Source organism: Lynx rufus, unplaced genomic scaffold (genome assembly GCF_022079265.1).
Source record: "Lynx rufus isolate CCGP_SWC_20201006 ecotype Redwood Valley unplaced genomic scaffold, mLynRuf1.p SCAF_31, whole genome shotgun sequence".
In the NCBI taxonomy this organism is placed as follows: Eukaryota; Metazoa; Chordata; class Mammalia; order Carnivora; family Felidae; genus Lynx; species Lynx rufus.
Window position 1 is genome coordinate 3492099 of NW_025814847.1, and position 23293 is coordinate 3515391.

Consider the following 23293-nt stretch of genomic DNA (forward strand, 5'->3'; position numbering starts at 1 on the left):
AGGGCCCACGTGTCATTCCTTTCTGCAGAAAACCCAGGACAGTTTCTTAGTGTGCCCCGGTCCCCTGCTGCAGACGGGCGCGCGGGCAGAGGACTGGCCGCAGCCCAGCCTAGAAAGGGAAGCCCTCTGCTTTGAACAGGAAGCCACAATCCCCTAGAAAATGGAGCCCTCCTCTCTGAGAACTACGGTTCCCAGCGGCCTCCACGCAGAGCGTGCGCAAAGACGCGCCGAGCGCCGCACCTATCCTGCCCTGCCTTCAACTCCCGACGTGCTTCTTGGTGTTCCTTGCTTTCCTACCCGACCAAATTTCCTGTTTCCAGCTCGCTCCGTAGCGGTGGACTACAACTTCCGGCTTTCAGAGCGAGGTTGGTTTGAGCGTCCGCTCTGCATTCAGACTACATTTCCCAGAAAGCCGAGGGACGAGGGCGAAGGGCGCATGTGCGGACGCCGCTGGGGGGCGGGGCACGGCAGCGTGGGGCGAGGCGCGAAGCGGAGGTGAGCGTTGAGTGCTCGGTGGTGGTGGCCGCCCTGGACTCGCCCGGGATTGCTCTGCTCCGGAGGCTTGGAGCGGGTGGGTGGTGAAGACTGTTGGAACCGGGGCCCGGGCCACGCCGCGGAAGCTACTCCCCCCGGGGACAGTCCCTGCAGGGTGTGCGGGAGAGGAGGGCAGGGCCTAGGGGCTGGCTTCTGGGGGGGTCTCCTCCCGGAGCTGCAGACCTAGAGTGGCCGACGCCTGGCCTTTTGCAGCGACCCCGCTGGCGTCCTGGGGCCGAACGCTGGCCCTGCTCCTGTGCAGCTGCGAACTAGAGCAGGCCCTGTAGCCCGCAGCGCCCGGTTTCCTCGTCTGGGGAACGAATCTTGGGGTACCCGCACCTGTCAGCTTCCCTCCCAGGGCGGCGGGAAGATCAGACGCTAGTAATCCGTGAGGCTCCTCGCACTAAGGCTGTCACCTAGCTGTGCTCCTAAGTATTTGCTGAATCCGCACGGGAACATTGAGGCCAACGCTAATTGAAGATAACATAGGCACTTTCTTTTTCACATTGAGAAGTATAAAGAAGAAAACTCCGAAGGTTCAGATAAACCAGTCCCCACCCCCCCAGCCCCCCCCCCCATCCCCGCCAGGGCGCATAGTGGGAAAATGTAAACAAAGGTCGTGGGGAAGGAGCAAGATGGACAGTAACTGCTCCCCCAGATAGTGCCCTTGCTCCAGCCAAGTACTTTGGCTGTTTCCTGTTGCCTTCGCATAAGTATTTAAGCCTGTGCCACAATATGTATTTTTTAATTTGCCCAAAAGTCATAATACGATTCGCGTTATCCTGTACTTTGTTTTGTTAAAATAGTAAACGTAGTTTGAATGGCTCCAACAACCCTGTAAAGTTTTCAGGATGACGACACAAGCTTGTAAGCTAGGTTGCCTTGGATCATAGAGTAAGGTGGTGGAACAGGGACTAGAACCCACAGCTCTTTATGCCATTAGAGTGCACTTTATTTGTACTTTTTTTTTTTTTTTTGAGCGGCAGGCAAAAGGTTTTATTAGAGTATAAGATTAGAAAGTAAGAATAGTAGGAAAGCTCTCTTTACAGAGAGGGAGCATTCGAAGGTGAATCCCCCACTTTATTTGTACTTTGAAGTTAGACTCTGTTCTTGGTTCTAAAATAGAATTAAAGATGCCCTCCTTAATCCTTTTCTGTAGCGCATGATGCAGGAAAACAGCATGGCACCTGGCAGGTAGTAAGTGCTCAGTAAATTGAAGCGCTCATGGGGCGCCTGGGTGACTCAGTCCGTTGAGCATCTGACTCTTGATTTCAGCTCAGGTCACGATCTCAGAGTCCTTGGATTGAGCCCCCGCATCGGGCTCTGTGCTGAGTGTGGGGCCTGCTGGGGATTCTCTCTCCCTCGGCCCCCCTCCCCTGCTTGCTCTCTCTTAAAAAAATAAATAAAAATGGGAGCACTTAACTATTTTTGCTCTCCATTCTCTCACCACCCCAACTGATTTAGTCCATCATCCAAAATTGGGAGGCTTAGAAAATATACTTATTTGGGAAATGTAGGACTTGGTAATCCTAAAGTCTGCTTCTGGGGCCTTTTCCTTTGGAAAAGAAGCTGCCTTAGGGAGGAGGAGTGGTTATTTCCTGACTGAGTTCAGGAATTGTGAGTGGCATAGGGACATTTTAGTACTGTTTTTTTAATCTCTGCTGTTTTTCCTTGTAAATGCCTTGGCCTTGTGCCTCTTTTTTGTCCCATTTACCTGTGTTTTTCCTATCCCACTGTTCCCGCATCGACCTAGTAACTGTTTATTAAGTATCTACTATGCGCCAAGCCCTGTTTGGGTCTACTCGATTCAGGGGTGACTAGATCGCGTGGTCCCTGGCCTCTTTCTGGACTTTGAAGTCGGACGTTGTGGGCTTGAATGTCAGTTCTCTCACGTAGAAGCTTTATAACCGCAGGCAAGTCACTGAGCCTGTTTCCTCATCCGTGAAGTGAAGATAGCATCTTGTGAGGACTCCGTGAGATGAGATCCCTTGAGCAAGGGACTAAGTGTTTAAAACAATGTTCTTTGCCCACTGTTTCTTTCTGTCTCCTTCAGAGCTGACGAGGAAGGCTTCTGGATCCTCCCTGGCCAGGGGATTTCTCACGGCCTCCAGCCATGCGTCTCTCTGCCCTGCTGGCCTTGGCATCCAAGGTCACTCTGCCCCGCGACTACCGCTATGGGATGAGCCGCCCAGGCTCTCTTGCAGACAAGAGGAAGAACCCTCCGGGGACCAGGCGGCGCCGGGTGGCCGTGGAGCCCGTCTCGGATGAAGAATGGCATCTGTTCTGCGGGGACAGGGTGAGCTTTGGATGAGGTGGAGTGGTGGGGGGGCTGGGTGAGGGCCCCCCTCCCTGACCCTCCCGTCTTCCTGCAGGTGGAGGTCCTAGAAGGCAAGGATGCTGGGAAGCAAGGCAAAGTGGTCCAAGTCATCCGGCAGCGCAACTGGGTGGTCCTGGAGGGACTGAACACGGTGAGTGAAGATGGGGCGCTCCGGGGTGCTCAGGAAGCCTGTCCCCTCTGTCACCGCATTCGGAGCAGCCTAGGGAGGCAGGAGACGAGCTGCAGGGACAGTGAGACAGCTGACGTTGTTTTCCAGCTTGGGCTGAACGCCCCGAGCCGCGGTGGGCGAGCCCCCTTTCACACCCCCGGTTCTCATATCCCCCCCTCTTTTGGACAGCACTACCGTTATGTGGGCAAGACCGTGGATTCCCGGGGAACCATGATCCCCAGTGAAGCACCCCTGCTCCACCGCCAGGTCAAACTCGTGGATCCCGTGGACAGGCAAGCACGTGGGGCTCTGGTCAGAGGGCTGCCCGCCCTGCGAGTGTGCATCAGTGTCGATCCCGTTTCTACAAAAGGAATGGTGGGTTGGAGGTTCTGGAGATGGAAAGGGGCCATCCCTCTCGTGGACGTGACCCCTGTGGGTCACCCCCAGTACAGACATAGCAGCAGCAAGATGGTGACCTTCATGTTTTCAGCCGTTGACTTTTTGGGGCGGCACGTAGCCGGAAGACGTGGTTCCCAGGCTGGGTTCATCTCTTCTGTCCACTAGGAAACCCACTGACGTGGAGTGGAGATTCACGGAGGCAGGAGAGCGGGTACGTGTCTCCACAAGATCAGGAAGAATTATCCCCAAACCTGAGTTTCCCAGAGCTGATGGCATCGTCCCTGAAACCTGGACTGGTGAGGCTGGGTGAGGGGCAGGAAGACGGGGACAGGGGGTGGTGGGAGGAGAGGGAGGGAGGGGATTTCCCACCCATCTTCTTTCCTCTGGCTCAATAGATGGCCCCAAAGACACATCAGTGGAAGATGCCCTAGAAAGAACCTACGTGCCCCGTTTAAAGACACTGGAGGAGGAGGTGATGGAGGCGATGGGGATCCAGGAGACGCGGAGACACAAGAAAGTCTATTGGTACTGATCCTGGGAATCAGCTGGAGATCAGCTTCTCCCCTCCTTGTCTTGGCCTCCAAGGTCCAGGCCACCTCTCCTTCAGACACCAGGAGAGAGCCAGGAGTTCCCCCACACGCGTCTGCTAGATCGGCACCTTAACCCAGCACACCGGTTTCTGGGACTGAAGGAAGGGGCGTCTGTCCTTACGTTGTGACAGCCTGGGTGGAAGTTAGGCAGCCTCCACAGGGACAGGGCCTGCGGGTTCTGGGAGACCCGTGAGTAACGAGACGCTACCCGTCAGGGAGGCTGGCGGGAGCGGGGGTGGAAAAATAGAAATGGCAGAGAAATAAAGATTTCATTTATTTAATAAATTAAAAATAAACCTTTACATAGTATGACGTTAACATGGGGAGGGAGAGGCCAGGGTTGCAGGAAGCTAGGAGGCTGGTCCTCTGGGTGAATTCCAGATGGAGTTCATCAGCTGTCTTCAGTTTCCAGAAGGGAGAAGGCCTCACCCAGGGGACTCTTGGTGGCCACCAGAACTAGGTTCCTGGGCGACAGTTCAGGACTAAAGATGGGCAGGAGCTCAGCATAGAAGCCTGGAAGAAAGGCAGGGCTACTCAGGGAGGAATCACGAACTCAGCTGTTCCCTGCCAGGCCTGTGGGCACAGCCCCTTTCCCTGTGCGGGGGGGCCTGAGGTGTCCAAGAGACCCAATTCTCTACCAGGAATATGGGTACCCCAGACACCGACCCCACCCCCCACCCCTGGGGTTGTTCTTGCTTAAAACGCAAGATGGGATATGAGCCCGACTTAGCAGGAACGTGCGTGGACAAATCTCCCACCCCACTGGTACCCGAAGCAGCTAGTCTGAGTCCCGCCGTGGGGCTGGGGGGCTGGGGGGCTGGGGCCGGAAGGAGGAGCCTCAGAGCTCCGGCCCCCCCGCCCCCCAGCCCCCGGTCCTTGCTGTGGGCCACCCTCACCCTGCTCCTGAAGGCAGAGCAGCCGGTCCAGCAGAATCAGTGTCTCCACCAGCGGGGCCAGGAGCAGGGCCAGGCTGAAGAAGGCCACCACTCGGTTCTCCTGGGCCTGGTGGGCCCGAAGGGCAGCCAGGTTCAGTGGCAGCTGGGGATCCAGCCCCACCCGCCGCAGCCCCCGCTGCACGTATCTGTGGGGTCAGCCACAGACATGCTCAGTTTGGCTTCGGGAGCCTCCCCTCCCACCCAGACTGGACGCTCCCGATCTGATGGCAGCTTTGCTGGGTTTGCCACCCTGGTATGCATTTTCCTAAGTTTCCCTGGCCGGGAACTGTCTGTCCAGCAGCAGATTGGTCCCCAAGTTTATCACCTATACAATGATCTGACCATAGTTTTAGCACTTAAAGACCTGGACGGTCCCCTGACAAAAGAGTGACAACTCGGTTCTAAAAGAATTCTGAGAAGCTGTCCGGTCAGACTTCAAAATCAACTCCCTGGGCACATTTAGATCTTTTGTTTGTGGTTTGGTTTTTTTTGAGGGGAGGGGCAGAGGGAGATAGAACCTCAAGCAGGCTTCTGCCCCACGACAGAGATCATGATGCGCGTGAGCGGAAATCAAGAGCCGGATGCCTAAACTAACTGAGCCCCCCCGACGCCCCATAGATCTTTCGTTCACACTAACAAGTGAGGATGGGAGGGAAATCAGACCTTCAGTCCGTGATGCCCGTCCCCCCCCCCCGCCCCCCCCCCCAGCCTCACTCTTCGATCTTGAGCTCGTGGACCCTGGGGATCCCCTGCACGCCTGGCCGTCGAAGCTCGGGCCGGGCGCCCCGGATGACCGTCTCCAGTGCCGCCCGATAGCAGTGGGTGCGGAGCCCGGGGCCCGCTCTCTGTAGCCGCTCGGCGTAGTCCTCCAGGGCGTGGCAGGCCCCCTCCCGCAGCCTGTAGGGCAGCTCGGAGCCACGAAGCCCCGCCACCCACTGACTCAGTGGGTAGCCGCCAGGCTCACTCAACTTCATGTAGCAGCAGCCCACCGAGGCCAGGGCCACCACCTCGGGGCAGGAGAAGTGCCTCAGCAAGGCGACGCTCAGGTCCCCGCAGGCGTGGAGGCCCGTCAGCAGCAGGCGGGCCCCGCACGGAGGCAAGGGCTCCAGGGGAAGCAGGAGCTCCTTGCACAGGGCCGTGGGCTCTACCCACCTAACCACGTGGTGTGGGGAGTGGCGAGGGCCGGCCCGGGTCACCTGTGGAGGCAGGACGGAACAGAGGCAGGTGGGAAGTCTGCTGTCCCTGTGCCCCCTCCGGCCACAGGAAGGGAGTGTCCCCTGCGCTCCTTCCCAAAGAGGGAGAGAACCGGGGGACGGAGGAGCTGGGTGAACTCGGGCCCGTCACCATCAACTGCAGACCTCCTCGTCTGTGAGTCCCGGTTCCCCTCTGTCACGAGCCTAATGAACACCTGACCGGCCGCTCCACAGGTGGCTGGGAGAAGCACACGTCAGGGTGGAAAGCACTTTGTAACCAGAAAGTGCTTTTACGGTATGAGGAGGTTTGGGTGACGGGGGGCCCTCAAAGGGGTAGCAGAATTGGGGATCACGCCGTCAATCCCGGAAACAGAAAGGAGTCGGCCTTGGTGCCCAACGCCTGCCAAGCGGGCCTCGTCCCGCAGCCCCGGCTGCACGAAAAGCTGGCCGACCTGTGGGCTCCTCTTCTCCTCTTTCTCCAGGGCCTGCAGGAGCTCCCGGTCCAGGCGCTGGGCTCTCTCCACCAGCCTCCGATCGCCTTCGATGCTCTTCACTGTCAGCCCCAGCCCCAGGGACATGAATCGGGAGAGATGGCCCTGGAGTCACGAGAGGGAGGGTGGAGACGGTCCCGTCCAGCGGCCTCTCTGCTGTCAGCCTCCCTAGCAGTGACCTGGACGCCTGGGTCCCGGGCCCGCAGGAGGCTCAAGTCCTGCCCTGCCTAGTTCCACCACTGCCCAGCACCTGCTTCCCTGGGCCTGCAGCCTGACGACCTGCCTCCAGCTCTCTGTCCCCACGACTCAAACAACAAAACGCCCAGACCTGAAACCCAGAATGTTAAGGGTCTGACTCACCTGGCCTGAGCCTATATCCACGACCTGGGTGCAGCCCGTGAGGTCACTCAGTTTCTTCACCAACTACAAGAGGAGGGAACAAAGCTCTCCTGGCCACTGGGTGTTGGCTCCCAGGGCAAACACCCCCAACGGGGGCGGAGGCGCCGCAGAGGGCACAGGAAGAGGGCAGGGGTGCCACGAACACGAGATAGAGAAACCGAAAGGGAGGTGCTGACCCCAGGCTCAGCCTCCTCTCCTTGCTCCTCTCAGCGTGAACAAGGAGGAGAGCGCTGCTATGAAGCCCTGAGCAGACTGCGGAGGTGGAAAATAGAAAGACCTTGGTTCAGACACAGCCACCAACCTACCCGTCGAGGGGGCGGACGCACAAAATACCCAGCATCCAGGCCATGCCTGCCAAGGATGGTCCTGCGGGCCGTGCAAAGTGCCCACATCCTGGCAACCCACGGCCTTAAGGGGTCCTCCCGCCCCCCCCCCCCCCCATCTCACCTCTCCCAGCCTCCGGATCTCATGCTGCTTCTTGGGCCTGACGTGCTTCCGGAACGGGGCTGTCAGGCGGGAGCTCTGGCTGGGGTTCTCCAGGAACTCTGAGGGGGTCTGAAACCCAGGTGTCCGGGTAAAGGCCAGGGCATAGGCTGTGGACTTCAGGGCCAGCAGGGTGAGTGGCCACACCGACCTGTACCTGCGATAGGCCAGCCCGGGCCCCCGGTGAATAGCTCCATTGCATCCTGACAGTGACACCCTGGGTCCCCCGGCACGGGGCCCCTCTTGCCCATACCTGACCACTTCCCCTTCCCCAGGCATCCCCAGCAGCTGTGCGGCCAGCTGTGGCGGGTTCAGTCCATCCAGCGCTTCCTGCCACGAGCAAGGGAGTGTGCCCCACAGGTTGTCTGTAAAGAACTCCTGCGGGAGAAGGGAGAAGGGAGAAGGGGAGCGGTCAATAGGCCGCTGCCCTTCCCGCCCTTCCCCGTCCTCCACGAAGGGCCACTGGCTGCGGCCAGCAGGCGCCTCCTACTCCTCCGAGTCACCTCTCCTCTGAAGCCTGCTCCTGCCTCCCCCTTCCTCGGAGCCCAGATGGCATCCGGGACACCTCTCTTGTAGCAGCGTCCCTACTCACGGATGTGTCCGCTTTCTCTACTCAACTGTGCTTAAGGGCAAGGACGGTGTCTTCACTTCGGCATCTGCGACACCACAGTGACTGACCTGTGTGGTATTAGTACATCACCGCTTGATAATCTACCATCGTTACCCGGGCACCTGGGTGGCTCAGCCAGTTAAGCGTCTGACTCTTGATTCTGGCTCAGGTCATGGGAGCTCTGGGCTGACAGCGTGCAGCCTGCTTGGGAGCCTCTCTCTCTGTCCCTCCCCTGCTTGTGCTCTCTCTCAGAAAAACAACTTAAAAAAAAAAAAAAAAATCGGCGCCTGGGTGGCGCAGTCGGTTAAGCGTCCGACTTCAGCCAGGTCACGATCTCGCGGTCCGTGAGTTCGAGCCCCGCGTCGGGCTCTGGGCTGATGGCTCGGAGCCTGGAGCCTGTTTCCGATTCTGTGTCTCCCTCTCTCTCTGCCCCTCCCCCGTTCATGCTCTGTTTCTCTCTGTCCCAAAAATAAATAAACGTTGAAAAAAAATTAAAAAAAAAAAATCTACCACGGGGCACCTGGGTGGCTCAGCGGTTAAGCATCTGACTTCGGCTCAGATGATCTCATGGTTGGTGATTTCAAGCCCCGTGTCGGGCTCTCTGCTTCAGATCCTCTGTCCCTCTCTCTCTCTGCCCCTACCCCGCTCCTGTTTTCTCCCCTTCTCTCTCTCTCTCAAAAATAAACACATTAAAAAAGTAATCTACCATTATATGCATCACACACTTTATATGCCAGATGTTATCCCAGGGTGTTTTTATTTGTTCATTTGTTCAACACAAATTCTGGAGCTTTGGTTATGCACCAAGCTCTAGTCTAGGCTCAGAGGACACAACAATGAACCAGACAAGATTCTTGCTCTCGCAGAGTTTACATAAAAAAAATAATTTCAGGTAACGTCAAGTGCCACAGAGACGATCAAACACTCATGAAAACGGTAACACAATGGAGCTTGAGAGAGTATGGACGGAACACTGGTCTGGGGAGCTTGCGAAATGGGTGAGGAGGGTTAAAAAATACAAACTTCCAGTTGTAAAAATAAATAAATCATGGAGACGTAATGTACATCAAAGTGACCACAGCTAACGATGATGGACTGCATATTTGCAAGTTGATGAGAGCAGACCTTAGAAGTTCTCCTCACAATAAAGGTAACTTGAGAGGTGAAGGGTGTTTCACTACACTTACCATGGTGATCATTTTGCAACACAAATATCAAATCACTGTGTTATACCCCCAATACAAAGTTACATATCAATGATACCTCGATAAAAAAAAAACTCAGGTCATAGCAAACACTCATAAGATATTTTAATATACCAGGCACTGTCCCAAGCATTTTCCATGTATTAATGCATTTAATCTTCAAACAACCCTATGAGATAAGTACTATTTTTACTTGGCATTTTCCAGAGAAGGAAACTGACACACAGCTGTTAAGTAACTTGCCCAAGTCACAAAGCTAGTAAGCAGCAGAGCTGGAATCTGAAACCAACTGGACTCCAGTTCTTGCCCTTAATCACTGTTTTCTTTCGCCTTCCTGTGGAGGAAAAGCATTCCAGGCTGACCAGTAAGTGCAAAGGCCCAGAGGCCTGCCATATTTACAGAGCAGAAATCAGGCCACTATAGGTGTAGTAGAGTCAATGTGGGAGAGGATGAACGTGCTAGCCTTCAAAAGGCAGCAGGGGACAGATCATGTAGCACTTTTTCGATAATGGTAAGGAGTTAAGATTTCATCAAAGCACCTAGGAAGCAAGGCAGTGTCTCGATCAGATTTACGTGTTTTTCAAGTAAACTTGACACCAACATGAGGCTCAAACTTACTACTCCAAGGTCAAGAGTGTAGCAAACTCTACGGACTGAGCCAGCCAGGTGCCCTGATCAAACTTACATTTTTAAAAAATTTATTTTGAGAGAGATTGTATGTGCATACCTGGGTCGGGGTGGGGAGGGACAGAGAGGGACGGAGAGAGATTCCAAAGCAGGCTCAGCGCTGTCAGCACAGAGCCTGACTCGGGACCCCCTCCCACCAACTATGAGATCATGAGTTAGCCACTCAACTGACTGAGCCACCCAGGCGCCCGGGATTCCCAGTTTACGAGGATCAAGCTGCTTTATGAAGAAGTGGTTATGGAGAGTAAGTGAACACAGAGATCAGTTAGGAAGGAGTCCAGGAGAGAGATGATGGTGGCTTGGCCCAGCGTGGTAGCAATGGAGGTGGAAACAAAGGGTGAATTTAGTATCTGTTCTGGAGGTAGAGGCAACAGGACGCTTTGAAGAACTGGACTGTTGATCAATGAAAGCAAGAGTTGAATCAATAATGGCTTCTGGGCTTGGGGGGGCTGAACGATTCAGTGGATGCTGTTGCCACTTACACATCATCTCACTCATTCTTCATAACGATCCTTCAGACGGGGATCCCTATTACAGCTGAGAAACAGGTGGCAGGGAGTTCTTAACAATGCCTCCATCTAACACAGTAAAGGAGGCAGTCAAGCCGGTCTGATTCCAAAGCTGTGGCTGTCCAGTAGGCTACTAAACCAGGACTTTATGCAAAGCTCGGATCAATGAACTTGTGTGTTCCTGGGGGAGCTCAACGTAGCTGCAGCGTGGCTCTGTTGTTCACGCATTTTATTTTGGACTTGGGAAAGTTAGAGAAACCAGCGAGATACTAGAAATATTAATACGTATGTCAACTCAAAAACCGGGAGGGAGTAACCCCAGTTTCAACCCTTTTTGTACAGACCACAGACCGAAACCCATAGAAAAAAAGAGAGTAGAAGCCACCTCTCCAGGTTCTGCCCCTGCCACGGGCACCCAGCCAACCGCACAACCGGCAGCACCCCGCCCACACCCCTGTGGCCTCACGATGATGTAGGCGTCCAGGATGGGACGGTAGCGCGCCAGCACACGGGTGAGGTTCACCGCCAGCTGCCTCCTCTCCTCGAGAGAGAGGCCGCGGGCGGAGACGCCCGGCATCCCGGGGTCCAGCTGGTGGCGTCAGGAGCGAGAACGAGCCGAGCGGGGAGCCAGGGTCAGTGCCCCGCGGGGGGCCTGCGGCTGGGGCGGAAGACGGAATGCGTCCCCTGACGTCACAGGTCGCGACGTTCCCCAGCGCCAAGCGGGCGGCGTCGCGCACACGTGGGGTGGGTTGGGGCGGGGCGCCGCGCACTACGTCACAGAGGCGTGGCGCGGCGCCCAGGCCCGCCCTTCCCCGCGCACTTCCCTCCTCCCCCGGAAGTGGGGGCGGTACCTCCCCCGGGGCTCGGCCTCCCTGCCTTCGAGTTGTACCTCCACGGGGCTAGAGGGGCCGGGGAGCGCATCCCGCCCACGCCGCCCCCGCCGCCGCCGCCGCCGCCGCCGCCCAAGCGCTCGGAGTCCCTGGCCTCGCTCCCGGAGGCGGGGGCGCCGCGGGCGCGTGCGCGTCGGCCCCCGGCGCGGTCCAACCCACGCGCCTGCCGGCCCGGGCCTCGCCGGCGCGCGCCGACTTCCGCCTCCGGTTCCGGGCGCTTCCGCTCTTAGCTGGGCCGGCGAGGAGGTAGGTGTGGGCGCGGGGGGTCGCTCTCGGTGGCGGGGACCCCCGGCGTGCTCGCCGATGTAGGGGGCCCTAAGCCTCGGTTCACCCAGCGGGTGTGTGTGGTCAGAGGGCCTTTGTCGGGAGAAGGACCGGCGTGAGACGCGTGTGGTGGTCCCCCGCCTGGAGCCGCGCGGGGATGCCTGGGTAATCCAGAGGCCCTCGCGGGCGGATGGTACAGCTCCACTGTTCTGGCTTTCCAGACGCAGAGTTCGAGGTGGTTGGCCCTACAGCCCCCTCCGGGTGCGAACGAGACTGAGCTCTTGGGAGGGGAAGTGGCCTTCTCAAGACCCTGTGGCTGGTGAATTGTGGGGCCGCGCTAGAACCGAAGCTTCGTGGCGCAGACCGTGCCCCTGACATTATTTCACATTACAGATTCGTACCTGTTCTGGGCGGTCGCTCTGATGTCTTTCCAGCTTTAAGTCGTCCGGAGATGGGTCTTACTGTTTCACGGGGCCTATGGGCTCCGTTGTCAGGATTACTCTCTTCCCCAGGGTGTCCTGCAGACCTCCAGACGTTGGCCTGTGGGATTCAGCAGAAGATGAGGCCTCTGTCTTCCTGTCGTCAGTAAGCCGCTCCTCCCATCTGCTCTCCCGCCGTCCACTGTCCTCATGTCTACCTTACTCCTCAATTTGGATTTCGGTGAACCTCCCCCCAAAAAGGCGTTAGAGGGGAATGCCAAGCACCGAAAATTTGTCAAGAAGAGGAGGTTCTTGGAACGGAGAGGTTTTCTGAATAAGAAGAACCAGCACCCTAGCAAGGTGCCTAAGCTGCACCCAGAGCCTCCGAAGAAAGGGGAAGCTCCTAGGGTGGATGGCGCCTGGAAGGTCTCTCCCCTTGCAAAGAAGAAGCCCGCCGCCTCCAGCGGCGGACCAGAGCAGTCCCTGGACAGGAAAGCTGCGGTGCCTTGGCTGACCCCTGCCGCTTCACAGAAGGCTGGGTCTGCCGTGGCCAAAGTAGACTTGCTGGGGGAGTTCCAGAGTGCTCTTCCAAAGACTAGGAGCCGCCCGGCTCGCTCCCAGAAGAAGGGCCCCCAGAAGAACCCTACTCAGAAAAACGCCCCACAGAACTCCACCCAATCTCATTTGGAGAATAAATGCTCCGGAGCGTCGCAGAAGACGCCAGGGAAAATGGTGGCGATTGACTGCGAGATGGTGGGCACAGGACCCAAGGGGCACGTCAGTTCCTTGGCTCGATGTAGCATCGTCAACTACCACGGAGATGTGCTCTATGATGAGTACGTCCTCCCCCCCTGCCACATCGTGGACTACCGGACCAGATGGAGTGGCATCCGGAAGCAGCACATGGTGAATGCCACACCCTTCAAGGTCGCTCGGAGCCAGGTGAGAGGCTTGGGGTCCGATGGTAGTGGCGAGGACGGTGGGCTGAGGTCCGCGTCATTTTTTCAGCAAAGGGTGTCACTCTAGGAAGGCGCCAGAGGATGGGGAGGAGGGAAGGAGGGAGTGGATCGCCACGGGAAGAGGGCTTCCTGCTGGGGCGGAGCGGTGGGAGTCCAGAAAGCTACAGTTAGCTGGTGGAGGGAACTTGGTTGGCTGAGACTGTTCGCTCTCCGGTCGAATCCTTGTCTGGGGAACTGGGAATCCGTACAGAGAAGTAACCACTGAGGGACAGAGCCCCAGGCACGGATGGCGGGGGGGGGGGGGGTGGAATGCTCCATGTCTTCGGGGAGAGTGAGGAGGGCTTCCTGCCTAGCGTGGGAGGTGCTGGTGGTTGGTGGGAGCAGGGGTGACTCGCGTACCTGGGTCGGGTGTGCCGAAGCGACAGCTGCGACAGACGACACAGGGCTGTCGTGTCGGGTTCTCACCTCGCTCGCTGAGCAAGCCTCCTCACTGGCCGCAGGGAGCTCCACAGAGGGACAGGAAAAGGAAGGTGAACCTGAGGTGAAGGAGAGGAAGCCAGCTGGTCGTGGGAGGCCTCCAGAGGGCGCTCTTGGTCCACGTCTCTGCCACTTCAACCCCCTGCTCTTTGCTTTCTCTGGACACTCTGTGTTCCGCTGGTGTTCTTCTTGTGCCTGCAGCCAGTTGGAGGCGGTTCAGCAGAGGGGAGGGGGCTGGATCTTAGAACCCGAGAGGAGTTGAGCCTGCGCACCAGGGCACCCCTGAGCCGCGCTTGGGAGAGGCGGAAGGTGGGGAGGGTGTGGCGGGGCGCAGAGTGCCCTTAGGAGCCCGCACCTGCCTGGCTCGTGGCGCTCCCGCGGGGCTCTCGTCCTAAAGTGATCCCCCAGCGCTCAGGCCGGGCCGAGAGCCCCGTTCACAGGGTCTGCCGCTTCCAGGGCTTCCTGCCGGCCGTGTCCCAGTCAGGGCGCTTTAGTTCTTGTTCACAACCTGTTCGGAACCCATCGGGGGAACGGGCTTCAGAACTGGTGGTGTATTCTTTGGTTGTCCTCGTTGCCGGTTTGCCCTCACGCTTTAAGATCCTGCGGTGGCGAGAAGGTCTTTGTTTCTGAGATTCACGGGAATAAGGTTCCAGGGCGGCTGGTGAGTGAGTGGGGAGAGCTGAAGGCCGGGGGCTGGCGCACGCGGATTTAGTCTGCAAGAGGTTCTGAAGCTTTTGTAGCTCGTAGGGCCTTCCAGAGTCGGATGGAAACCGTAGACCCTCCCCGCCCCCCCCAAAAAAAAAAACCCCATGTACGTAACTTTGTGTACAATTTGGGGCTTCTGTCACCTTCCTGGAGCCCATCTCTGACCCCATCTGTCCAAGCCTCGTGTCTCAGGCCAGCATATGGTAGGGGTCAAAGGTCTTCACGTAGCGAGCCACAACCGACCTGGATAGTTACGTGAGCATCTCAGGCGTGAGTGTGATTTGGGACGGAGGCAAATCGGTCTGTCGCTGGGATGGAAGTTAGAAGATAAGGAGCCGTTGGGGATGTAAGTCCGGACGGGGTTACCGTCGTCGTGCGGCGGGGTCGTCTTGGGTGGTAGCTGCTTTCACCTCGGGGCGTGGAGCTGGGCCTCGGGTGGAAGAAGCCTGGTGGGAGAGGGCGTTTTAAGGATGAGCCGGGTGAGCACTTGGAGAAAAGGGCCTAGAAGGACCCATGGCCACGTTGGGCTTGTAGGATGCAGGGGCTTCGCCGCCTCCTCGCCAGCGCCGCCTCTGTTCCTGTTTCAGATCTTGAAGATCCTCGCAGGGAAGATAGTGGTGGGGCATGCCATCCACAACGACTTCAAAGCCCTTCAGTACTCCCACCCCAAGTCTCTCACCCGCGACACCTCCCACATCCCGCCCCTCAACCGGAAGGCCGAGTGCCCAGAGAACGCCACCGTGTCCCTCAAGTGTCTCACCAAGAAGCTTCTGAACCGGGACATCCAGGTAGTGTCTCCCCAGTGCAGCCAGGCCCGTGGCTTGGACGCTGGGGGCGCCCTCCGTGCGGCCTTGCTCCAGGCTCTGGCCCCAGAATTGCTCTGGTTGTAGAGAGGTGTGGGCGGGCTGCTCTGACGGGAAGAGCTTTGGACCAAGGGGCCCGGTAGACTCTCCATCTGTACGTGGGGTGACAGCTCCCGTCCCAGAGCATCACAGAGGGTGCTCGGGACAGGGAAGAGCCTTCAGGTGGGTGCAAAGCCCTAACTGAGAAGAGAGGAAGAGAGGAGAGCACGTGGTGGTGTCCAGAAGTCCGCAGAGTGGGTGCCGGGATCCCCTGCGTGGTCTACGCGTCTGCACTCAGAGGAGGGCGGCCTGCCTGGCCGGAGGAGGAGGGGCCACGCATCGCGTAGAGCGTGGTTAGGCACTGGGGAAGCTGGAAGATTCGGAAGGCCTGGCGGCCATCTGGTGCGTTGTGCTGGCCGGGCGTAGACCGACGAGCACCTGCGTCCACAGGAAGGGCTGAGCCGTTAGGGTGGGAGTGGAGCCTCTGAGATGGGGTGGGGACTAGACCCCACCGGAGTTCGGCCTTCGCAGCCCACAGACTCTGCAGAAGCACCTGCACCCCGTGGGCCGCGGAGAGCCAGTTGGGAAGGAAAGCCGTAGTCTCTCTCTGTGGCTTCACGTTCTTCTCTTCCTCCGGCGTCCAGGTTGGGAAAAGCGGGCATTCCTCCGTGGAAGACGCTCAGGCCACCATGGAGCTGTACAAGTTGGTTGAAGTCGAGTGGGAACAGCACCTGGCCCAGAATCCCCCAAAGGACTAGCGGCCGCGGAGGCGCCGGTGACGAGAGGTGGAGAGCAGCACCGTGCCCGGGAGGACCGGGCAGCAGGACTGGGCAGCGGCCCGGCTCGCTGCCCCAACCGGGAGAGACCGGCTCCACCCCAGACTTAGTATTCATTGAAATTTCACCTCCAGCGTCGTGTCGTGTCTGGTTGAGAATCCCGCGGAGGGAGGAAGCCTCCGTGTCAGGACCAGCCCTGGACTGTTTCCCTCCTAAATGGTGCTACCTGCAGGTCCCAGGTGCTTGGCTCCAGGCGGGCCTTTTGACTTCAAGGGGCGGGGCATACTGGGAACCATTTCCCAAACTGCCTTATCACTAGGGTGACCGCATGTCCGTTTTATGCCTTTGGTCCTCACGTAAATAGCAGTGCCCTCTTTCACGGTCAGAAGTGCGCTGGTTGGCTGGTCACACCGCGTGTCACAGACTCTGCCCTTGGCCTTGTCTGCATCGGAGACATAGCGCCCGTCCTTAGGGGAGCCATCCCTGGTGAGGTTCAGTTCTTAGGGGTAGGAGAGTGGGACTTGGAGATCAATTTTTCTGATTTGGGAAAGCATCGTCTCTCCTAAAGTGTTTTAGAGGATTTATTTAATTTAGATCCCACTTGGTAGGTTAAAAAAGAACTTAAAGTGTTTTCATGGTTTTTAGTCTTTTACTTCATTAAAACAAACCTTTAAGGACTCAAATTATTCCCTTGATAAATTTTTATAATGGAAAAACACTCGTGTGCTGTTTTCTTTTTCAGTTTACGCTAAAAAGCTCTGTCACCAGGTGGGGCGCCTGGCTGGCTCGAGTTGTTAGAGCGTGCAACTCTAGATCTCGGGATTGTGAGTTCAGGCCCCACGTTGGGCGTAGAGCCTATTTGAAAAAAGTCTCTGTGCAAGGTCTCACAGGGCTGTGATTCTGTGAGGGGTCCAGGATCTCTGTGGACTTGGCACTAACTGGGCCCTTTTTGGCCAGAAGTCACCAGGAAGCACCGACTAAGCCCTTGTGTGTGGCCCGTGTGCTCTGGTGCCCGGTCCCCACCCCTACCATGAATCGAGCACGCCTGCAGCGGTGCCCCAAGCCACGCAGACACCTTCACACACGGGTGTGTGACCAGTAGGGCGATTCAGGGTGGGCACGCGGGAGGGACGGAGCAGGGGCGGGAGGGTGCTGGGTGACGCCAGCCTGGTCGGTCCTGCCAGCGCTTCCTCGGTGGCACACGCCCTCCTGGGAAGGTGAGTCACGGGTCTGACCTCGTGTCTGGGATTGCTTTGTGCACAGTCTTGAGAGAGCGCGGCCTCCACACTCTTGTGTGGCTTGTGCCCCTCGAGTGGCTGCTTTGGCTTCAGGGGCAGGGCTACGGTCACGGCTGCCGGTAGAAGGGAATTTCCTGCAGCCAACCCGGACTTCAGACGTGGCCTTGCCGTCCTGTCCTGCACCGCGGGACCCGCTGGCACAGGCAGCTCTGGAGCTCAGAGCAAGTTGGTTCCTGCTGAGCCTGACACACGGAACGTCCGTGACACTGCAGAGACGTACCAGGCGCCCTCACACACACCTCTAGGTCTAAGTGGAATGATCTAGGAGGGCCGCGCCCAAAACCGGGAATACGCTGAAGGCAAGTCTTAGTTACGTTTTAATCAGTTAAGGTGGGAGACGACGAAAAATCTCAGTTGAGTTCAGTTTTGGGGGTACACGTCGGCTGGACTTGGCCTTGTGGGTGTCTGGGTAAACAGCAGCTGACCCTTGCACTTCCTCTCCACCCCACCGCACCCCCATGTCCTGAAAGGCACCTGGTCTCGGTCAGCGCTGGAAAGAGCTGTCTTATGCTCACCACGAAGAACCTGGGGACCAGAGGACCTTGTGACCGTTTTCCTCAGCGTTTTCTCTCCTCACACTTTCTGGGTAGAGCCCAGCTTGCCCCGCAAGGGTGCCTCCTTAAGTCCCCTTCCTTCTCTGCTCCTCTGTCCCCAGGGGCCTGGCTTCCTCCAAGAGGGTGGCCAGCCCCTTGCAGATTGCTGCCCGAATTCCAATCAGCAAGCGTTTTGCCTGAACTGCGGCAAAACACGAGCTCTTCCAATGCTTTCTCTTCATAGAGGAAGGACGTGTTCTGATTCAGGGACCCCTTCTGCGGGTGAGGTCAGCAAAGGGCAGCACGTGAGAAGCGGACCCTGCCAACGTCGTCTCAACGGCCTGAACCTTAGCAAAGCGGTTCTCAATAGGGGCAGGGCGGTGTGTGGGAATTTGAGGTGATCGTGCCGCCCTGTCTCCGCTGATGGCCGTAGCGAAGGCTGCAAGGAGGAGTCGTTTGATTCCTGGTTTAACAGATGATTACAGCTGACAATAGGAAAGCACAACAGGACTGTAATTATGAACTTGCCCCAAGGTACGTCAGCCCGAGTCCGTGTTGGGAGAGACCATACGCAGGTGTGAAATACGCCCGGTGTGTCTGCGAGTATGTCCTGTCTGCACTGTGTATCTTCTGTCTACACTGTTGCTCACAGAGTACTTGCATTTACTCTGCAGAGCAAGCCCTCAGCCCAGGCAGAAGAGCAAGTTACCCTGTACTGATACTGATACAAGTTACTGATAACATGTTTCAAGTTTGGTTTCACCGCATTCCGCATTGGTGGCTGTCGGTTTCCTTCTGGGGCTTAAGGACTCCAGCATTAAGATCCTGGGATTCTTTTCTACCCCTGATGGGTAACTAATGGTTGCCATCGATAATAATGACAACAGCCCCTGCTCTTTGACTGTGTCCCTGTGTCGGGCACTGTGCTAAGTCCTGGAGGCACACTGTGCCATTCTCGGGAAGGTAGGCGGTGCTGTTCTAGGACAGCACTCAAGGAAGCCTAGGTTGACAAACGATAAGAAATCGCGCCCAGGCCAAATAGCTGGGGGTTGGCGCTGGCACTCGGACCTGCCAGCTGTGCCTGAAGCCTCCGCTCTTAGCCGCTGCCCTACTCCGCTCTTAACCCGTGCGGGCGGCACCTGATGAGACTTGGAATCCTGCTCGGATATCGACGCAGCACCTGCTGTGTGCCAGGTCCTGCGGCAGACCCCAGGGAAGCGGCGTGGTCTTTGTCCCCCAGCTGCTGACAGTCTGAAAGAGAGAAACCAGTAAGTCCATTTCAGTGGCAAGCTGTCCGGGCCGTTGCGGGATTTAAAGCTGGGGAGTGATGTGGTCACATTTGTGTTTTAGGAAGACGCTGCTGGCAGCCAGATGGAAGCAGGATTGGAGAAGGGCCTCTCAGGAGAGGGGTTCTGTGGACGAGCCCGGGTGAGTGGTGGCCGAGGCCCGGGTCCGTGAGGCAGGAGGGCGCACCTGAGCGTCCCTGAGGAGGTAGAATCAACGTGGCCCAGAGAGCAGGGCGAGAGGACCAGAGGCCGTCTTGCTCTTTCTGAGCTGCGGGAAGAGACAGTGGTGCCGTCAGCCGTGAGGGTGGTGCGTGCGGCGGGCACAAGAGCGGGCTTCTGAGGAGGCCGACTTGGGTTGACTCAGAAGACACCAGACTGCAGCTCAGCGGGGGGGAAAGAGCTGGGGCCCGCAGCTTAGGGACTACAGGGCAACAGCGGGGGGCGCCTCGGATGGGGGTGAGGGCGTCACATAGAAAAGTGTATAAAGGAGAGCACGAGGTCAAGACCAGAGGCTTGGGGATGCTGTTCCTACAAGCCCCGGAGGAAGGCCTAAGGGAGGCCATCAGATGGGCCAGAGGAGGCTTTCCAGGAGGGAGGGGATGGTATCAGACACCACACAGAGGACCAGTAAGATGAGAGCCAAGGAAAGGGCCTGTTATTTGTATCAATTTGGTGCCTTTCATCTGAGCAGTGTCTGCGGTGGGGGCGGGGAGAGGTGGGGGCGGCGATCCGGAGGGATCTGGAAGGCAGGGATCTGGAGGGATCTGGAGGGATCTGGAGGGTGGTGATCTGGAGGCATCTGGAGGGCGGCGATCCGGAGGCATCTGGAGGGCGGTGATCCGGAGGCATCTGGAAGGCAGGGATCTGGAGGGATCTGGAGGGATCTGGAGGGCGGTGATCCAGAGGGATCTGGAGGGCGGCGATCCGGAGGCATCTGAAAGGCAGGGATCTGGAGGGATCTGGAGGGATCTGGAGGGCGGTGATCTGGAGGCATCTGGAGGGCGGTGATCCGGAGGCATCTGGAAGGCAGGGATCTGGAGGCATCTGGAGGGATCTGGAGGGATCCGGAGGGTGGCGATCCGGAGGCATCTGGAGGGCGGCGATCTGGAGAGCGGTCTGAAGATGCTGCCAGCAAAGCCGTGGACCACAAGTGCTGAGGAAGGTGGGCACTACAGCGGGTCCCGAAAGACTGAGGAGATGGCGTCTTGAGCTTAGCCTCGTCCAGGAACAGGGGTGACTTGTCTTCTGGGACCAAAAGAAAGAGGCAAGGGTGGGGCCGATGGGTATGTTCCCAGGCAGCACCTGGTGACCTGGATGGCTTACTAAGTCCAAGCAGAGCATGGGCCACAAACCAGGGGACAGACGTTTGGCACAGCCATGGAGACAAGAGAGTGAGCTGACGGAGTTCGCAAGAAAGGGCAGAGGTCCTGGGTGACGTCGGAACCTGAGTTTGCACTGGCGGGCTGTCCTGGCTCTTTCTGGCCTCACTCTTTGGGCAGTCCACATAGAGAAGTGGAGAATTTACATGGTCGGGGCCGGGCGGGCTGCAGACGGAGGCTGGGGTGTGCTGGAGCCCAAGGAGCTGCGGCCCCGAGAGGCTAAGCTGTGGGATGCGAGTCAGAGACCCGCTGTGGCCCGCTGCAGGCTCAGAGACCCGGTCAGGGCGGAGCCTGAGTTGGATCTTCAGTGACCCGGGCGGATGTGGCCATAAGCATATGGCATTTCTTTTTAGGTTTATTTATTTATTGAGAGATCGGGAGAGAGAGAATCCCAAGCAGGCTCCTGTCAGCGCAGAGCCCTCTGCGGGGCTCCCACTCACGAACCCGAGATCACGACCTGAGCCGAGATCGAGCGTCTGATGCTTAGCCAACCGAACCACCCAGGCGCCCGCAAGCACATGGCATTTCTAAAAGGGGGGCTGAGGCGTCACTGAGGAGCGTGAAGAATCCGGAGCTCTCCTGGCTAGGGCGGGGCCACTCTCGTTTTCAGACCTCATTTTTGTCAAAGTACTTCCTTCGTGCGCTTATCCAGGACAACTAAGTAAATGATGAAATCAACAAGGGTACTGGGTGCCTGGGTGGCTCAGTCAGTTGAGTGTCCAACTCTTGATTTCAGCTCAGGCCAAGCCCCCCGTGGGGCTCTGGGCTGACAGTGCGGAGCCTGCTTGGGATTCTCTCTCTCTCTCTAAATAAATAAAGTCAAAAAAGAACAAGACTGCTAATGAAAGGTGCAACCGATTGTTTCTCTCTGCCTTAATAGTCACTGCTTGTGGCTGAAGTCATTTGCTTACTCTTCATTCATTTGTTCAAGAGATGTTTATTGAGCACCAACTGTGTGCCAGACTCTGCTGTAGGCCAGCACAGCCCACGTGGCCTTCCCTTGCGGCCAGGGGTCACAAGTGACACGAGGAACAGTGAGGACGGAGACGGACGTATATGCACATGCGCTTTGTAGACGGGCTGTTTACAGAAGTCGTCTCTGAGGGCAGCACATATGAGCAGAGACCTGAAAACAGTGAAGGAAGCAGTCATGTAATCTGGGGAAGAACATTCCAGGGAGAGTGAGAGGTGCCAGGGCCCTGAGGCAGGAGGACACTTGGTGTGTTCAGGAGCAGAGCCAGCCAAGGGGCAAGTGGTAGGAGGTGGGGTTGGTGGGCAGGGGGGACGGAGGGAGGAAGTACGAACCTTCGGCCGCTGTAAGGACTCGGCTTATAGCTGCACGAGACGGAGCCATTGCAGGGATTTGAGCAAAGGCGGGGTTTGAACTGACTGAGGTGTAAAGGACCCCCTCCCAGCCCTGGGCGGCCGCGAGGGGACAGAATGGGGACAGAGGACCATGAAGGCTCTTGCCCTGTCGAGGCGAGAGGACGGGATCCCCGGCCGCCCTGATTTAGGACAGATGAACTTCACACACATGGGCGATCTCTGGTGCGGTTGATCCTGAACAGACGTTCATTTCATTTCATTTCAATTTATTTTTTTTAGTAACCCCTACACCCAGCATGGGGCTTGAACCCACGACCCCAAGATCAAGAGTCACACGCTCCTCTGATTGAACCAGCCACACACGCCCTGAACAACTGTTTAAATCAAGGCCGACACTTTGGCCTTTGAACTCTCATCTGAGTTCTTGTACACACCTGTCCCCCTGCCAAAGAGAGCTCAGGGAGTGCCCACACCCTCAGAGGTCAGGACCTAGTGCGAGGTCAGGGGTGAGGGTTGGCTGCGGGCTCTGGGCGGTCAGGTTGCGAGATCTTTTTCAGGCAGTGATGACATGGGTAAGTGACATCTAGTGGGTTGGCCAGCCGGGCGTCCCCCCGAGCCCTCGCTGCCCAGGCCCCTGGCTGTCCTGACCTGCGGGCTGGCTGCCTTGAATATGTACAGCCATTTCAGGACACCGCCAACTCTGGGCTTTCTTTGAAAGGGTATATAGAACGCACAGGATTTTGAGAGAGGTGGGGGGTGGGGAGAGGCAGTGGGAGGGAAGGTATTTTTAAGAATCTGGAACGGGGGCGCCTGGGTGGCTCAGTCGGTTGAGCTTCCGACTTCGGCTCAGGTCACGATCTCGCGGTCCGTGAGTTCGAGCCCCGCGTCGGGCTCTGTGCTGACGGCTCGGAGCCTGGGGCCTGCTTCGGATTCTGTGTCTCCCTCTCTCTCTGCCCCTCCCCAACTTGTGCTCTCTCTCTTTTAAATAAAAAAAGAGCAAAGCTTTGGGATCAGCTCCATTCCAGGCAGCACGTGGGACACTCGCACACAGCGCGGGGCCGACCCACCACTCCTCCCAAGGCCTGACCTGCGGCCCTGGCCCCACTGTCACAGCTCCAAGCAGCATCAGGACCCCAGTCTGTCTGGCATCCCTGGGTCAGGACAGCTTCTGCCAAGGAAGGGTCGGTCTCTTTTTTCCTTCCACCCCATGGAATCCTGTTCGGTCGCTTCTTTGGAAAGATTCCATGAGAGGGATCCAACCATAATCAAAGGAGGAAGGAGGCTGACTGCCCCTGCCCTGGGAGCCGGGGGGGGGGGGGGGGGGAGACGGAGCCCACACCCAGGACCCACAGGGAGGCAGATAATCCAGCCCAGCAGCTCCAGCCGGGCTGGGGCGAGAGCGGGGAGCTTTCCTGAAGGATGGGAGGGTGGAGCCCAGGCAGCAGCAAAGGGGCCCCCTGGAGAAAGGACTGAGTGTTCTGGCAGCTTCCTCCTAGGCTGGGACCCTCCCTCCACACACACCCTCATCTCCGAGGCAGTGGGCGCCTCCCCTCGCCTTGGCTTCAGTTCCCTGGGGCTCCTGGGGGCCTAGAGCCGGAGCTCAGAAGAGGGGATTTGG

General features: G+C 57.8%; 3 protein-coding genes across 7 annotated transcripts; 2 read left to right on the forward strand and 1 right to left on the reverse strand.

Moving 5' to 3' along the window:
• Positions 1 to 481: 481 nt before the first annotated feature.
• MRPL24 (mitochondrial ribosomal protein L24) lies at positions 482 to 4170 on the forward strand. Of its 3 annotated transcripts, XM_047092776.1 has the most exons (5): positions 2551 to 2830; positions 2907 to 3002; positions 3210 to 3313; positions 3585 to 3715; positions 3815 to 4170. In XM_047092776.1, the coding sequence occupies exons 1-5, from the start codon at positions 2648 to 2650 to the stop codon at positions 3949 to 3951; spliced, it is 651 nt and encodes a 216-aa protein (XP_046948732.1). In that variant the 5' UTR covers positions 2551 to 2647; the 3' UTR covers positions 3952 to 4170. The 3 variants fall into 3 exon arrangements, with proteins under 3 accessions (XP_046948731.1, XP_046948729.1, XP_046948732.1); XM_047092775.1 differs by lacking the exon at positions 3815 to 4170 and adding an exon at positions 482 to 571 and having other exon boundaries at positions 2588 to 2830; positions 3210 to 3675; XM_047092773.1 differs by lacking the exon at positions 3815 to 4170 and having other exon boundaries at positions 2543 to 2830; positions 3210 to 3675.
• A 100-nt stretch (positions 4171 to 4270) lies between these two features.
• On the reverse strand, positions 4271 to 11211 carry METTL25B (methyltransferase like 25B). 3 transcript variants are annotated; one of them, XM_047092770.1, is made up of 8 exons: positions 10988 to 11209; positions 7764 to 7888; positions 7475 to 7667; positions 6989 to 7051; positions 6590 to 6733; positions 5659 to 6140; positions 4906 to 5090; positions 4271 to 4522 (listed from the first exon to the last, which is right to left on the reverse strand). In XM_047092770.1, exons 1-8 carry the CDS (start codon positions 11096 to 11098, stop codon positions 4401 to 4403), a joined length of 1425 nt encoding a protein of 474 aa, XP_046948726.1. In that variant the 5' UTR covers positions 11099 to 11209; the 3' UTR covers positions 4271 to 4400. The 3 variants fall into 3 exon arrangements, with proteins under 3 accessions (XP_046948726.1, XP_046948725.1, XP_046948727.1); XM_047092769.1 differs by having other exon boundaries at positions 7475 to 7888; positions 10988 to 11211; XM_047092771.1 differs by having other exon boundaries at positions 7475 to 7888; positions 10495 to 11081.
• Positions 11212 to 11567: 356 nt separating this feature from the next.
• ISG20L2 (interferon stimulated exonuclease gene 20 like 2) lies at positions 11568 to 16569 on the forward strand. The gene is made up of 4 exons (XM_047092772.1): positions 11568 to 11657; positions 12188 to 13036; positions 14823 to 15023; positions 15722 to 16569. The coding sequence occupies exons 2-4, from the start codon at positions 12305 to 12307 to the stop codon at positions 15833 to 15835; spliced, it is 1047 nt and encodes a 348-aa protein (XP_046948728.1). The 5' UTR covers positions 11568 to 11657; positions 12188 to 12304; the 3' UTR covers positions 15836 to 16569.
• The last annotated feature ends 6724 nt before the right edge of the window (positions 16570 to 23293 follow it).

What these genes read in the sequence shown, in the direction of transcription:
- ISG20L2 (XM_047092772.1), top strand. Translation starts at nt 12,305, where the DNA reads ATGTCTACCTTACTCCTCAATTTGGATTTCGGTGAACCTCCCCCCAAA. An exon ending in TCAAGGTCGCTCGGAGCCAG is followed by an intron (nt 13,037 to 14,822) that starts GTGAGAGGCTTG and finishes TTCCTGTTTCAG; the next exon opens with ATCTTGAAGATCCTCGCAGG. An exon ending in TTCTGAACCGGGACATCCAG is followed by an intron (nt 15,024 to 15,721) that starts GTAGTGTCTCCC and finishes TCCGGCGTCCAG; the next exon opens with GTTGGGAAAAGCGGGCATTC.
- METTL25B (XM_047092769.1), bottom strand. Translation starts at nt 11,098, where the DNA reads ATGCCGGGCGTCTCCGCCCGCGGCCTCTCTCTCGAGGAGAGGAGGCAG. An exon ending in TCCTGGACGCCTACATCATC is followed by an intron (nt 7,889 to 10,987) that starts GTGAGGCCACAG and finishes CTTCTCCCGCAG; the next exon opens with GAGTTCTTTACAGACAACCT. An exon ending in GCTCTGCCTTCAGGAGCAGG is followed by an intron (nt 4,523 to 4,905) that starts GTGAGGGTGGCC and finishes CCTTTCTTCCAG; the next exon opens with GCTTCTATGCTGAGCTCCTG.
- MRPL24 (XM_047092775.1), top strand. Translation starts at nt 2,648, where the DNA reads ATGCGTCTCTCTGCCCTGCTGGCCTTGGCATCCAAGGTCACTCTGCCC. An exon ending in ATCTGTTCTGCGGGGACAGG is followed by an intron (nt 2,831 to 2,906) that starts GTGAGCTTTGGA and finishes GTCTTCCTGCAG; the next exon opens with GTGGAGGTCCTAGAAGGCAA. An exon ending in TCCTGGAGGGACTGAACACG is followed by an intron (nt 3,003 to 3,209) that starts GTGAGTGAAGAT and finishes TCTTTTGGACAG; the next exon opens with CACTACCGTTATGTGGGCAA.